Source organism: Oncorhynchus kisutch, linkage group LG16 (assembly GCF_002021735.2).
Source record: "Oncorhynchus kisutch isolate 150728-3 linkage group LG16, Okis_V2, whole genome shotgun sequence".
NCBI classification, from domain to species: Eukaryota; Metazoa; Chordata; class Actinopteri; order Salmoniformes; family Salmonidae; genus Oncorhynchus; species Oncorhynchus kisutch.
In genome coordinates this window covers 47,012,007-47,026,633 of record NC_034189.2, presented here as the reverse complement: position 1 = coordinate 47,026,633, position 14,627 = coordinate 47,012,007, and the positions used below count along the sequence as shown (strand labels likewise).

At 43.9% G+C, this 14,627-nt stretch overlaps 1 protein-coding gene across 1 annotated transcript in view; it reads right to left on the bottom strand.

Annotated features, from left to right (window-relative positions):
- Positions 1-1,189: 1,189 nt before the first annotated feature.
- LOC109882300 (fibronectin type III domain-containing protein 3B-like) overlaps positions 1,190-14,627 on the bottom strand; it is a 43,462-nt gene continuing 30,024 nt past the window's right edge. The window contains exons 5-7 of the mRNA XM_031792663.1: positions 12,050-12,218; positions 10,762-10,904; positions 1,190-1,644 (exon numbers count right to left, since the gene is read on the bottom strand). Coding sequence (XP_031648523.1) covers positions 1,346-1,644; positions 10,762-10,904; positions 12,050-12,218 — 611 coding nt within the window. The 3' untranslated portion in view covers positions 1,190-1,345. The remainder of the gene's footprint in view (positions 1,645-10,761; positions 10,905-12,049; positions 12,219-14,627) is intronic.

The following is a 14,627-nucleotide window of genomic DNA, read 5'->3' as shown; positions in this document are numbered from 1 at the left end:
AAACCACATCGACTGAATACCCAATCTGCCCTTGGGACAAACCACATCGACGGAATACCCAATCTGCCCTTGGGACAAACCACATCGACTGAATACCCAATCTGCCCTTGGGACAAACCACATCGACTGAATACCCAATCTGCCCTGGGGACAAACCACATCGACTGAATACCCAATCTGCCCTGGGGACAAACCACATCGACTGAATACCCAATCTGCCCTTGGGACAAACCACATCGACTGAATACCCAATCTGCCCTGGGGACAAACCACATCCCAGAGACACACACTGAAGACTGTTTCATATGACCTCTACCTCTAGAAGCCTCTAGAAGACAAGCTGACAGTCTCTCTCTCTCTCATACTTCTAGTGTGTTCCTTATCAATACGGTTCAGAAGATCCATTGTAGGGTCTTGTAGAGTCCTGTGTAGGGTTGCAAAGGGAGGGTATAGTACTGGAAACGTTTATGGATTACTGGATTGGATATAATCTATCACAAGACATCTAGTGCTCCTTTTGGGTACCTCTGCCCCTCTGTGTGGCCTTATCACAAGTAAAATATATGAAATAATTAAATAAGATGATTTTTAAATGTAAAAAAAATAGAATGACAAAGCTGTGAAACATGATCCTAAATATTGTGACGACCCTCCCACTCTGTCTGCCGTATTCTCTCTTTGTTCTTGTTTCCTTATTAGGATGCCGGTGGGCGGAGTTGGGAGGGTCGTCAGCTACATGGGAAACACCTGGGCCAGGTGTGACCCAGGATAAATACACCACTTCCCCATTCATGGAAGAGACTTTACAGATTTTGTTGTGTATCTTGGTGGCCTTTTGGTTGTTTGCTTTGGCACCTTTCAACACCCTGCATTATCACATTCATGCAACACACTCACTTACACTACTGATTACACACACCATTGTATATTATACTTAGTTACTTATTTAATAAATATGTTTTGTTACTCCTTATCTCCACATTGTCTCCCTTTTGTTACGGGCTTTGAGCCGGTTCGTGACAATATAAACAATCAACTTATTGAATTCCATTGGTGTTTAATATGAGGGTTTCAGCATGAAATAACCTTTATATATTTTTTAATTGAATTTATTTTACGATGTTTTTGCATCAAACTGACAGTTGTGAACACAGTCAATAGAGTTGCAGAGGTAGTAGAAAATAATGGCATTGTTGATTAGATCCTTTTTGTTCATTAATTCTCATGGACAATATGGACACAGATGTAACAAATTAATACTATATATGAAGAATAAAACAAGTTTTTCAAGTATAAATGACCAAAGTTTCGATTGATTACCATAGATTTCTGTTAATTACCAAAATTACTGAAGATTCCGGTAACTTTGGTAAATTACCGGTAGCGTTGTAGCCCTAGTTCTGTGTGATGAGGTGGTACAATACTGCCCCTGTGTGGTCAGGTTGGGGACTGCAGGTGTTCTGGGCTCCAAAGGACATACTTGCTCTGTGAGGAAGACACCTTTAGGTACAGATGTCTTTGTCTGCAAGTGTGTGTGTGAGTGAGTGTGTGTGTGTGTCTGCGTGCGTGTATGTGTGTGACTGACCTGTGGTTTGTCGATGGCGGAGAGCACTTCCTGAACTCTCTTTACCTCCGAGTCGTGATCTGAGGAAAGAGGACAGACACAACATTACCACCAACTAGTGTGTTTTTGCCCTTGTGTGAGAGGGTGAAATTACAGCTAAGCACCACCAGAGGGCAGGCTGAGCTGTGTCATATACAGTAGGTACAGTATGTACAGACTAGGATTACTGCCTAGGTCTGCCCTCTGTTCTGTTGGCTGCTCATAAAACAGTGGGCCGGTTCCAGTCTCTCTCTCTCTCTCACACACACACACACACACACACACACACACACACACACACACACACACACACACACACACCCAGTGTCAGAGCATGTCTACGGGTGATTTAGGAGTGGGTCGGGGTTAGCGCTGGTGTGTGTGCGTGCGTGCGTGTATGTGTTTGTGCGTGCAAATGGAAGTTTTGTGTGTAGTGTGTGTAGTGTGTAGTGTGTGTGTGTAGTGTGTAGTGTGTGTGTGTAATGTGTAGTGTGTGTGTGTAGTGTGTAGTGTGTGGTGTGTGTGTAGTGTGTAGTGTGTGTGTGTAGTGTGTAGTGTGTGTGTGTAGTGTGTAGTGTGTGTAGTGTGTAGTGTGTAGTGTGTAGTGTGTGTGTGTAGTGTGTAGTGTGTGTGTGTAGTGTGTAGTGTGTGTGTGTGTAGTGTGTGTGTAATCCCTATACCAGAGACACTTCAGACAGGAGCAGAGCTGCTTTCTCCATCAGAGCAGAGTTTACTAAATTACCCAGAAATGGTTTGTGTTTCAGAGAGAGAGAGAGAGAAAGAGAGAGAGAGAGAGATTAGAACACAGAAGAGGAGCGGAGGAGGAGAAGAGAATAAGGGATGTTTATCAGGATGGAGAGAGAAGTGAGGAAAGCAGAGAGGAGGAGTGTGAGGGGTCATCTTCAAGACCCTGATGCTGGCCTACTGAGCAGCAAGGGGAACTGGCCCTATCTACCTTCAGGCTCTGCTCAAACCCTACATCCCAACCCAAGCCCTCCATTCCTCCACCTCTGGCCTCTTGGCCCAACCACCCCTAGAATAAAATAAAGGCCCTTCGGTTTTCCCCACTAGCACTGATTTTGCTGATAGATACTTTGTTGAGGGAAACTGTACTTACGATCGTGACGTTGTTGTCGTCCCACCTAGCTATCTTAAGATGAACGCACTAACTGTAAACCGCTCTGGATAAAAGCATCTGCTAAATGACTAAAATGGGTGTAGGGTGATTACACAATCACGGTTTTCCAGTTCTGTGACATCATCAGCAGGCGCAGCAGATGCAGGGGGAGGGGCTTGTCAGACGGTGAATATATCTAAGTGTGTCTGGGTGTATTTTTATTTTTTATATATTTCACCTTTATTTAACCAGGTAGGCCAGTTGAGAACAAGTTCTCATTTACAACTGTGACCTGGCCAAGATAAAGCAAAGCAGTGCGACACAAACAACAACACAGAGTTACACATGGAATAAACAAATGTACAGTCAGTAACACAATAGAAAAAAAAACATGTACATCGTGTGCAAATGAGGTAAGATTAGGGAAGTAAGGCAATAAATAGGCCGTAGTGGTGAATTAATTACAATTTAGCAATTAAACACTGGAGTGATCGATGTGCAGAAGATGAATGTGCAAGTAGAGATACTGGGGTGCAAAGGAGCAAAAAAATAATAATAACAATATGGGGATGAGGTAGTTTGGATGGGCCATTTACAGATGGGCTATGTACAGTTGCAATGATCTGTGAGCTGCTCTGACAGCTGATGCTTAAAGTTAGTGAGAGAGATATGACTCTCCAGCTTCAGCGATTTTTGCAATTTGTTCCAGTCATTGGAGGAATAGGCTTTGGGGGTGATCAGTGAGATATACCTGCTGGAGCGCGTGCTACGAGTGGGTGACCAGTGAGCTGAGATAAGGCAGGGCTTTACCTAGCAGACTTCTAGATGACCTGGATCCAGTGGGTTTGGCGACAAATATGAAGCGAGGGCCAGTCAATGAGAGCATACAGGTTGCAGTGGTGGGTAGTATATGGGGCTTTGGTGACAAAACGGATGGCACTGTGATAGACTACATCCAATTTGTTGAGTAGAGTGTTGGAGGCTAATTTGTAAATCACATCGCCAAAGTCAAGGATCGGTAGGATAGTCAGTTTTACGAGGGTATGTTTGGCAGCATGAGTGAAGGAGGCTTTGTTGCTAAATAGGAAGCCAATTCTAGATTTAGTTTTGGATTGGAGATGCTTAATGTGAGTCTGGAAGGAGAGTTTACAGTCTAGCCAGACACCTAGGTATTTGTAGTTATCCACGTATTCTAAGTCAGAGCCATCCAGAGTAGTGATGCTGGACGGGCGGGCAGGTGGGTGCGGGCAGCGATCGGTTGAAGAGCATGCATTTAGCTTTACTAGCATTTAAGAGCAGTTGGAGGCCACAGAAGGAGAGTTGTATGGCATTGAAGCTCGTCTGGAGCCCAGCTGATTTGTAGGGGTCCAGATTTTGCAACTCTTTCAGAACATCAGCTATCTGGATTTGGGTGAAGGAGAAATGGGGGAGGTTTGGGCAAGTTGTTGTGGGGGGTGCAGGGTTGTTGTGGGGGGTGCAGGGTTGTTGACCGGGGTAGGGGTAGCCAGGTGGAAAGCATGGCCAGCCGTAGAAAAATGCTTATTGAAATTCTCAATTATAGTGGATTTATCGGTGGTGACAGTGTCTCCTAGCCTCAGTGCAGTGGGCAGCTGGGAGGAGGTGCTCTTATTCTTCATGGACTTTACAGTGTCCCAGAACTTTTTTGAGTTAGTACTACAGGATACAAATTTCTGTTTGAAAAATCTAGCCTTTGCTTTCCTAACTGCCTGTGTATATTGGTTCCTAACTTCCCTGAAAAGTTACATATCGCGGGGGCTATCCGATGCTAATGCAGTACGCCACAGGATGTTTTTGTGCTGGTCTAGGGCAGTCAGGTCTGGAGTGAACCAAGGGCTATATCTGTCCCTGGTTCGAAATTGCGGAATGGGGCATGCTTATTTAAGATGGTGTAAAAATATATACTTTTAGAAACTAGAAACAATGAATTGAAGGAACGGAGGAGAGAGGGAGATAGAGACAAAGAAAGAGAGGCACAGCGCCATGAAAAGCTATTTGCCCCCATTCTGATTTTAGCATATTGTTGACGCTGAATATTATCAGATCTTCATCCAAAACCTAATATTAGATTAAGTGAGTTTACAAAAAAAATGGATACTTATTTCATTTATTTAATTAAGAAAGTTATGCAACGACCAATTCCTCCGTGTGAAAAAGTAATTTCCCCCTCACACGCAATCAGCAGCGATGACTGCAACCAAACCCTTCCTGTAGTTGTCTCTCACGTCGCTCTGGAGGAATTGTGTCCCACTCTTACATGCAGAACTGATTAAACTGCTTGTTTCCAATCCTGCCACAACGTCTCGATTGGGATCATTAGGTCTGGACTTTGACTGGTTCATTCCAAAACTTCAAATGTTTAGCTTTTTAGACATTTTCATGTAGACTTGATTGTGTGTTTTGGATCATTGTCTTGCTGCGTGACCCAGCTGCGGGTCATCAGCTCACAGACGGATGACCTGACATTCTCCTGTAGAATTCTCCTGTAGAACTTTTTGGATGACATGGGTCACATTATGCCTGGCACTGCATTCCACAGTAAGAACCTTACACCAATGGTCAAGCATACATTTTTGCATAGATTTGTTTATGAAATAAATTAAATAAGTATGTATTTGTTCACTCAGGTTCCCAACTAGGTTTTGGTTGAAGATCTGATATTATTCACGATCAAAAATATGCAAAAGTAGATTTTCTTTTTGAAGGGGGCACTGTAGAGATAGAGGGTGAGAGAGATATAAGATAAAGAGAACAAAAGGAGAATGAGAAACAGAGCGATAGAAAAAGAAGCCTGCAGGGTGAGTTCCACAGCGTTTTCATCTATGCATAGTGAGCATTCCATCTGCTCAACAGCTGGCCTCCTTAACACACACATTTTTCTATCCTTATGGGGACATCAATGTATTTCCATTCAAAATCCTATTTTCTCTAACCCATAACCCATAACCCTAACCATAACCCATAACCCATAACCCTAACCATAACCCATAACCCATAACCCTAACCCATAACCCATAACCCATAACCCATAACCCTAACCCATAACCCTAACCATAACCCATAACCCTAACCATAACCCATAACCCTAACCATAACCCTAACCCATAACCATAACCCATAACCCTAACCCATAACCCTAACCCATAACCCTAACCATAACCCATAACCCATAACCCTAACCATAACCCATAACCCTAACCATAACCCATAACCCTAACCCATAACCCTAACCATAACCCATAACCCTAACCCATAACCCTAACCCATAACCCTAACCATAACCCATAACCCTAACCCATAACCCTAACCATAACCCATAACCCATAACCATAACCCATAACCCATAACCCTAACCCATAACCCTAACCCATAACCCTAACCATAACCCATAACCCTAACCCATAACCCTAACCATAACCCATAACCCATAACCCTAACCCATAACCCTAACCCATAACCATAACCCATAACCATAACCCATAACCCTAACCCTAACCATAACCCATAACCCATAACCCATAACCATAACCCTAACCATAACCCATAACCCTAACCATAACCCATAACCATAACCCATAACCCATAACCCTAACCATAACCATAACCCATAACCCTAACCATAACCCATAACCATAACCCATAACCCATAACCCATAACCCTAACCATAACCCATAACCCATAACCCTAACCATAACCCCAATTGTTACCACACACACACACACACACACATACACACACGTTGAGACCTGTCTGAGAAGGTTTGTAGTCATGGTGACAGTTTAGTTCTCATGGACAGAGGCCATGGTATACAGACAAGATGAGTGTGTCCAGCCATACCTTCATAGAGGAGGTGTGTGAGGTGCCAAAAGACACAGGAATTCTGCCGCTCTTCCTGGTAGGCAACAGTGTGTGTGTGTGTGTGTTGGCTGAAGCATTGGGAACTCTGTGATGGTAGAAGTACAGTTTCAACCCAGCCGACCAGCCGACCAAAAGGAAATGTGTTAATATCAATGTTCTTAAGATCATTAATTAATCTACAGCTGAAGTTGTAAATTTACATACACTTAGATTGGAGTCATTGAAACTCGTTTTTCAACCACTCCACACATTTCTTGTTAACAAACTAGTTTTGGCAAGTCGTTTAGGACATCTACTTTGTGCATGACACAAGTCATTTTTCCAACAATTGTTTACAGACAGATTATTTCACTTATAATTCACTGTATCACAATTCCAGTGGGTCAGAAGTTTACATACACTAAGTTGACTGTGCCTTTAAACAGCTTGGAAAATTCCAGAAAATGATGTCATGGCTTTAGAAGCTTCTGATAGTCTAATGGACATCATTTGAGTCAGTTGGAGGTGTTCCTGTGGATGCATTTCAAGTCCTACCTTCAAACTCAGTGCCTCTTTGCTTGACATCATGGGAAAATCCAAAGAAATCAGCCAAGACCTCATAAAATATATTTGTCATCCCGCTCAGGAAGGAGATGCGTTCTGTCTCCTAGAGATTAACGTATTTTGGTGCGAAAAGTGCAAATCAATCCCAGAACAACAGTAAAGGACCTTGTGAAGATGCTGGAGGAAACAGGTATAAAAGTATCTATATCCACAGTAAAACAAGTCCTATATCAACATGAACTGAAAGGTCACTCATCAAGGAAGGAGCCACTGCTCCAAAACCGCCATAAAAAAGCCAGACTACAGTTTGAAAATGCACATGGGGACAAAGATCGTACTTTTTGGAGAAATGTCCTCTGGTCTGATGAAACAAAAATAGAACTGTTTAGCCAAAATTACCATCATTATGTTTGGAGGAAAAAGGGGGAGGCTTGCAAGCCGAAGAACACCATCCCAACCGTGAAGCACGGGGGTGGCAGCATCATGTTGTGGGGGTGCTTTGCTGCAGGAGGGACTGGTGCACTTCACAAAATACATGGCATCATGAGGAAAGAAAATGATGTGGATATATTGAAGCAACATCTCAAGACATCAGTCAGGAAGTTAAAGCTTGGTCGCAAATGGGTCTTCCAAACGGACAATGACCCCAAGCATACTTCCAAAGTTGTGGAAAAATGGCTTAAGGACAATAAAGTCAAGGTATTGGAGTGGCCATCACAAATCCCTGACGTCAATCCCATAGAAAATGTGTGGGCAGAACTGAAAAAGCATGTGCGAGGCCTACAAACCTGACTCAGTTACAGCTCTTTCAGGAGGAATGGGCCAAAATTCAACCAACTTATTGTGGGAAGCTTGTGGAAGGCTACCTGAAACGTAAATGTCAGGAATTGTGAAAAACTGAGTTTAAATGTATTTGGCTAAGGTGTATGTAAACTTCCGACTTCAGCTGTAAATCAGATGTTAATGATGGCCTGATGATATGCATCTCTGGCTCTGCACTAGCCAACATTGTGCAGATGTGTGTGTAAGAGAGACTTGTAAGAACAAGACTGAGTCAGACTGGACTTGTACTCCTTGAACCAGCTGACACAGACAGGCAGGCAAGCAGGCCCTTATTTGGGTGGGGGGGGGGCTATTACCATAGGAACACAGGCAAAATCATGGAGGGTGGGAGAGCGTACACACTTACAGAGAGTCACTATAACAGCGTGGTTTATTTTAAAAGGCCTGAGTCATGCTAAGGTCAGGGGTCGGATGTGTTAATGAACTAAACGAGCACTTATACAGCTCTCTCTCTCTGTCTCTCTCTCTCTCTCTCTGGATGACATCATCTTACATGTCTTTTGTTTTAAACGTGTCAGGAGACGTTCTTTCCACTCCTTTCCTCCTCTCCTCAAAGTACCCATTCTACAGTATAACCAACATGGACTGGCCACGTCATTTCCCTAAAATCACTGCTCTCTACATAGAAATGATGCCACGTTCAAAACAACTCGGAACTCAGAAATCTCTGACTTCGGAATTCAGTACATTCAAGACAACTGTGAACTCCGAGTAAATGGTCATCCAACTCGGAATGCCAAGTCGGGAACTTGGACATCTTTCTAGGGCTCCAACTTTCTGACCTGAAGACTACTGACGTCATCTTGAAAGCACCACTAGAATCACAGAAAGGTGCTGCCGTTATGATGACGTAGAACCAACATGGCGGACAAAGGCACATCTGTTTCAGTTGAAATCTAAGCTCTACTGAGAAACTGCAACGCTGGCGTTGATCCACCATGGGACATCAGTTTCCTGAAATCACTGTTCTCTACAGATAAACTGCGCCGTTGACGTAGATCCATCATGGAGGACAGAGGCACATCTGATTGTGTTTAGAGCGGCTCAGTTCTAAGGAAGAGCGGTGGGCTTTACTGACTGTCTTGACTGACTGGTAGCCAAGCACATTACTGGGATATAGTACATTAGCCAATAGACACACAAACACACACGTCCAGGAGGGCACAGAGCAAAGTATACAGCGTGGGTGTGTTTGTGTGTGAGTGTGAACCCTGTCTGGTGTTCCAGACAGTGTGTGTGTGTGTGTGTGTGTGTGTGTGTGTGTGTGTGTGTGTGTGTGTGTGTGTGTGTGTGTGTGTGTGTGTGTGTGTGTGTGTGTGTGTGTGTGTGTGTGTGTGTGTGTGTGTGTGATACTCATGGTTGAAAGCAGAGGGCCAAGCAGTAGATTAGACAGATGGAATGTTCTCTCTCTCAGTCCTTTCTATATCTCTCTTTCTCTCCCTTTGTTTCTCATCCCCCTCTCACTCTCTCTTCCATCTTTCTCTCCCTTTGTCTCTCATCCCCCTCTCACTCTCTCTACCATCTTTCTCTCCCTTTGTCTCTCATCCCCCTCTCACTCTCTCTACCATCTTTCTCTCCCTTTGTCTCTCATCCCCCACTCACTCTCTCTACAATCTTTCTCTCCCTTTGTCTCTCATCCCCCTCTCACTCTCTCTACCATCTTTCTCTCCCTTTGTCTCTCATCCCCCTCTCACTCTCTCTACCATCTTTCTCTCCACTCAATCTACCTACAAGCTTTTCATTCGCTCTCATATTCTCTGTTCTCACTTTTAATTCCCCTGTCCCTCTATCATACTCTTCTCTTTTTTCTCCCTCTCTCTCTCTTTCTCACTCTCTCATGCTCTGATTGTTTTAGAGGAAGCCCAGTCACGGGGTGTGTGTGCGTGTCTGTGTGTGTGTGTGTGTGTGTGTGTGTGTGTGTGTGTGTGTGTGTGTGTGTGTTGTAGCCGAGTCAGCCTGATCTCCAGTCCAGAACTGAGACCCTGCTAGACCATCAGAAAGACACAGATACTCCTAGACATACACTGACATGTACTGTACATGTGTGTGTGTGAAGATACTGAGTTGATCAAAGCTCATCAGGCTCTCTCTCTTTCCATGATGTCACCACCCAGCCCAACAAACACCCCTTACACCTGGCCTCAATGGAACATTCCCCTGCCCCTGGACTGTACAGCCGGGCTGGTCCAAAGCTGAAATGGGGGTCTGAGAGGTGGTTTGGCCTGCTTCTTTGGGATTAACTCTGGTGTCTCTCAGCATGCCTGTCTGTCACCACCTCTGCACACAGGCCAGCGAGATAGAGATGTGTGTGTTTGAAAGGGAGCTCAAAGGGTTCCTTCATGGAGACCAGGACTCAACAGATATGTACTGTACCTCACCCCTCTTCCCTCTCTCCCCCTTACTCCCCTCACCTCCACTCCTCTCCTCACTACCTCTCCTCTCTCCTATCCTGCCCCCCCCCCTCCCAGACAAGGCCAGTATTGTAGAAGGAGAAACCGATAGGTCTCGGGAAAGACTCAGCTATGTGGTTACCTAGACAACCCCTTCTCTCCCCCCTCCCTCTCTCTCCACCTCTCCTCTCCACCTCAGTAAGACACCATTCATCTTTTTCTCTCTTTCATTGAGAAGAAAAGAGAGAGAGACATCTGATGAATATTCACTTATCTGTGTGTGTGTGTGTGTGTGTGTGTGTGTGCCTGCGTGTGTGTGTGTGTTTACCTTGCGGTGATTGTGTGTGTGTGTGTGTGTGTGTGTGTGCCTGCGTGTGTGTGTGTTTACCTTGCGGTGATTGTGTGTGTGTGTCTGGCTCGTTGCTCCTTGGGCTGCTCCGTAGTTGTCGTCGTTCCGGCTTCTTCCCTCCTGGACTGTTAGCTCCGCCCATTGACCCCAATGACCCTAGCGAAGGGACGTGGCTCTTCCCGCTGTAACCAATCAAATACAACCAAACTTTATTGACACAAACTGCATGGAAAGCATCTCAGTAGACTTTACAATGACAATAGACCCAACACGTGCTCTTAAAGAGTCAAATAGTTTGTGTTTTAGACCTCATCCTCCCATAGGAAAACAATGTCTGGTCAACCTCATCCTCCCATAGGAAAACAATGTCTGGTCAACCTCATCCTCCCATAGGAAAACAATGTCTGGTCAACCTCATCCTCCCATAGGAAAACGATGTCTGGTCAACCTCATCCTCCCATAGGAAAACAATGTCTGGTCAACCTCATCCTCCCATAGGAAAACAATGTCTGGTCAACCTCATCCTCCCATAGGAAAACAATGTCTGGTCAACCTCATCCTCCCATAGGAAAACAATGTCTGGTCAACCTCATCCTCCCATAGGAAAACAATGTCTGGTCAACCTCATCCTCCCATAGGAAAACAATGTCTGGTCAACCTCATCCTCCCATAGGAAAACAATGTCTGGTCAAAGTCTGACTTCTACAGGAAAACAATGTCTGGTCAAAGTCTGTAACTTGTCTATAGTGTCTCTCCTGTCTGCATTATGGCTATATATCTCAGACTTGTAGATCATGTTGATCACTAGTAAAACCAGTAACTAGTCTAAACTACTAACTAGTCTATAACTAGTCTGTAACTTTTCTCTAATTATAAGGCTAATCCTTTCACACTTGTAGAGAAAGAAACTAGTCTCTATGTTCTAACTAGTATTGTAACTAGTCTCTAACTAGTATTGTAACTAGTCTCTAACTAGTATTGTAACTAGTCTCTAACTAGTATTGTATCTAGTGTTTACGTATTACTGTACCTACAGTTTCTCACAGCAGGAAGATAATCCTGCAGCAACAGGAAATGTGAATTATTATGTGGATTATAAATAATGGACATTTTTGTAGTGGTTGACAAATTTTTTTTAGGGCAAATAAAGCCTGAAGTGAAAATGACAAACTTTAGAAGCCTTATTAAACCGCGTACACACGGCAAGTTAGCATTTCTTGCTAGCGCAGGAAAACTCTCTGCGACAACGGAGTGCTCAAATGAAGATGGCGCATCTGTATCCTCGGTCTAGTTGAACTGGTCTCTAACACCAGGACTATTCACTGACCTGTATCCATTGTGGCTGGAGCCCAGAGACTTGTACAGGGAGGAGGGGGGAGAGTTGAGTCTGTTCTGTCGCTCCAGCTGTCTCTGCTCCTTCATCTTCTTAGGCTGGGGCTTGTTATAGCTCTCCTCTCTGCCAACGTAGCTGGACATGCCATACACTGGGATTATCTCTGGGAGACGGAGAGATGGAGGGGGTGAAGAGGGAGGGAGAGAGGGAGAGGAAAATGAGAGCCCGGAAAGATGAAAGAGGGAGTTAGCTATGTAATTGAGGTGTATGTATATACACTGAGTGGACAAAAACATTAAGGAAACCTGCTACAGACATAGACGGACCAGGTGAATCAAGGTAAAAGCTGTGATCCCTTACTGATGTCATTTGTTACAATCAGTGTAGATGAAGGGGAGGAGACAGGTTAAAGAAGGATTTTTAAGCCTTGAGACAATTGAGACGGATTGTGTGCGTGTGCCATTCAGAGGGTGAATGGACAAGACAAAATAAGCGCCTCCGAACGGGTTATGTAGTAGGTGCCAGGCGCACCGGTTTGAGTGTGTCAAGAACTGCAAAGCAGGGGGGGGATACATAGGAATCATGTAGTAACCAAAAAAGTGTTCAACAAATCAAAATATATTTTAGATGTTAGATTCTTCAAAGTAGCCACCCTTTGCCTTGATGACAGCTTTGCACACTCTTGGCATTCTCTCAACCAGCTGCATGAGGTAGTCACCTGGAATGCATTTCAATTAACAGGTGTGCCTTGTTAAAAGTTCATTTGTGGAATTTCTTTCCTTCTTAATGCGTTTGAGCCAATCAGTTGTGTTGTGACAAGGTAGGGGTGGTATACAGAAGATAGGCCGATTGGTAAAAGACCAAGTCCATATTATGGCAAGAACAGCTCAAATACGCAACGAGAAACAACAGTCCATCACTACTTTAAGACATGAAGGGCAGGCAATGTGGAAAATTTCAAGAACTTTTCAAGTTTCTTCAAGTGCAGTAGCAAAAACCATCAAGCGCTATGATGAAACTGGCTCTCATGAGGACCGCCACAGGAAAGGAAGACCCAATTTACCTCTGCTGCAGAGGATAAGTTCATTAGAGTTACCAGACTCAGAAATTGCCGCCCAAATAAATGCTTCACTAAGTTCAAGTAACAGACACATCTCAACATCCACTGTTGATAGGAGGCTGCGTGAATCAGGCCTTCATGGGCAAATTGCTGCAAAGAAACCACTTCTAAAGGACACAAATAATAAGAAGAGACTTGATTGGGCCAAGAAACACAAGCAATAGACATTAGACGGGTGGAAATCTGTGCTTTGGTCTGATGAGTCCAAATTTGAGATTTTTGGTTCCAACCGCCATGTCTTTGTGAGACGCAGAGTAGGTGAATGGCTGATCTCCGCATGTGTGGTTCCCACTATGAAGCATGGAGGAGGAGGTGTGATGGTGTGGGGGTGCTTTGCTGGTGACACTGTTAGTGATTTATTTAGAAGTCAAGGCACACTTAACCAGCATGGCTACCACAGCATTCTGCAGCAATACGCCATCCCATCTGGTTTGTGCTTAGTGGGACTATCATTTGTTTTTCAACAGGACAATGACCCAACACACCTCCAGGCCGTGTAAGGGCTATTTGACCAAGAAGGAGAGTGATGGAGTGCTGCATAAGATGACCTGGCCTCCACAATCACCCGACCTCAACCCAATTGAGATGGTTTGGGATGAGTTGGACCTAAGATTGAAGGAAAAGTAGCCAACAAGTGCTCAGTATATGTGGGAACTCCTTCAAGACTGTTGGGAAAGCATTCAAAGTGAAGCTGGTCGAGAGAATGCCAAAAATGTGCAAAGCTGTTATCAAGGCAAAGGGTGGCTACTTTGAAGAATCTAAAATCTAAAATATATTTTGATTTGTTGAACACGTTTTTGGTTACTACATGATTCCATATGTGTTCTTTCATTATTCTACAATGTAGAAAATAGTAAAAAATAAAATAAAATGAATGAATGAGTAGGAATGTTCAAACTTTTGACTGGCACTGTATATACAGTGCCTTGCGAAAGTATTCGGCCCCCTTGAACTTTGCGACCTTTTGCCACATTTCAGGCTTCAAACATAAAGATATAAACTGTATTTTTTTGTAAAGAATCAACAACAAGTGGGACACAATCATGAAGTGGAACGACATTTATTGGATATTTCAAACTTTTTTAACAAATCAAAAACTGAAAAATTGGGCGTGCAAAATTATTCAGCCCCTTTACTTTCAGTGCAGCAAACTCTCTCCAGAAGTTCAGTGAGGATCTCTGAATGATCCAATGTTGACCTAAATGACTAATGATGATAAATACAATCCACCTGTGTGTAATCAAGTCTCCGTATAAATGCACCTGCACTGTGATAGTCTCAGAGGTCCGTTAAAAGCGCAGAGAGCATCATGAAGAACAAGGAACACACCAGGCAGGTCCGAGATACTGTTGTGAAGAAGTTTAAAGCCGGATTTGGATACAAAAAGATTTCCCAAGCTTTAAACATCCCAAGGAGCACTGTGCAAGCAATAATATTGAAATGGAAGGAGTA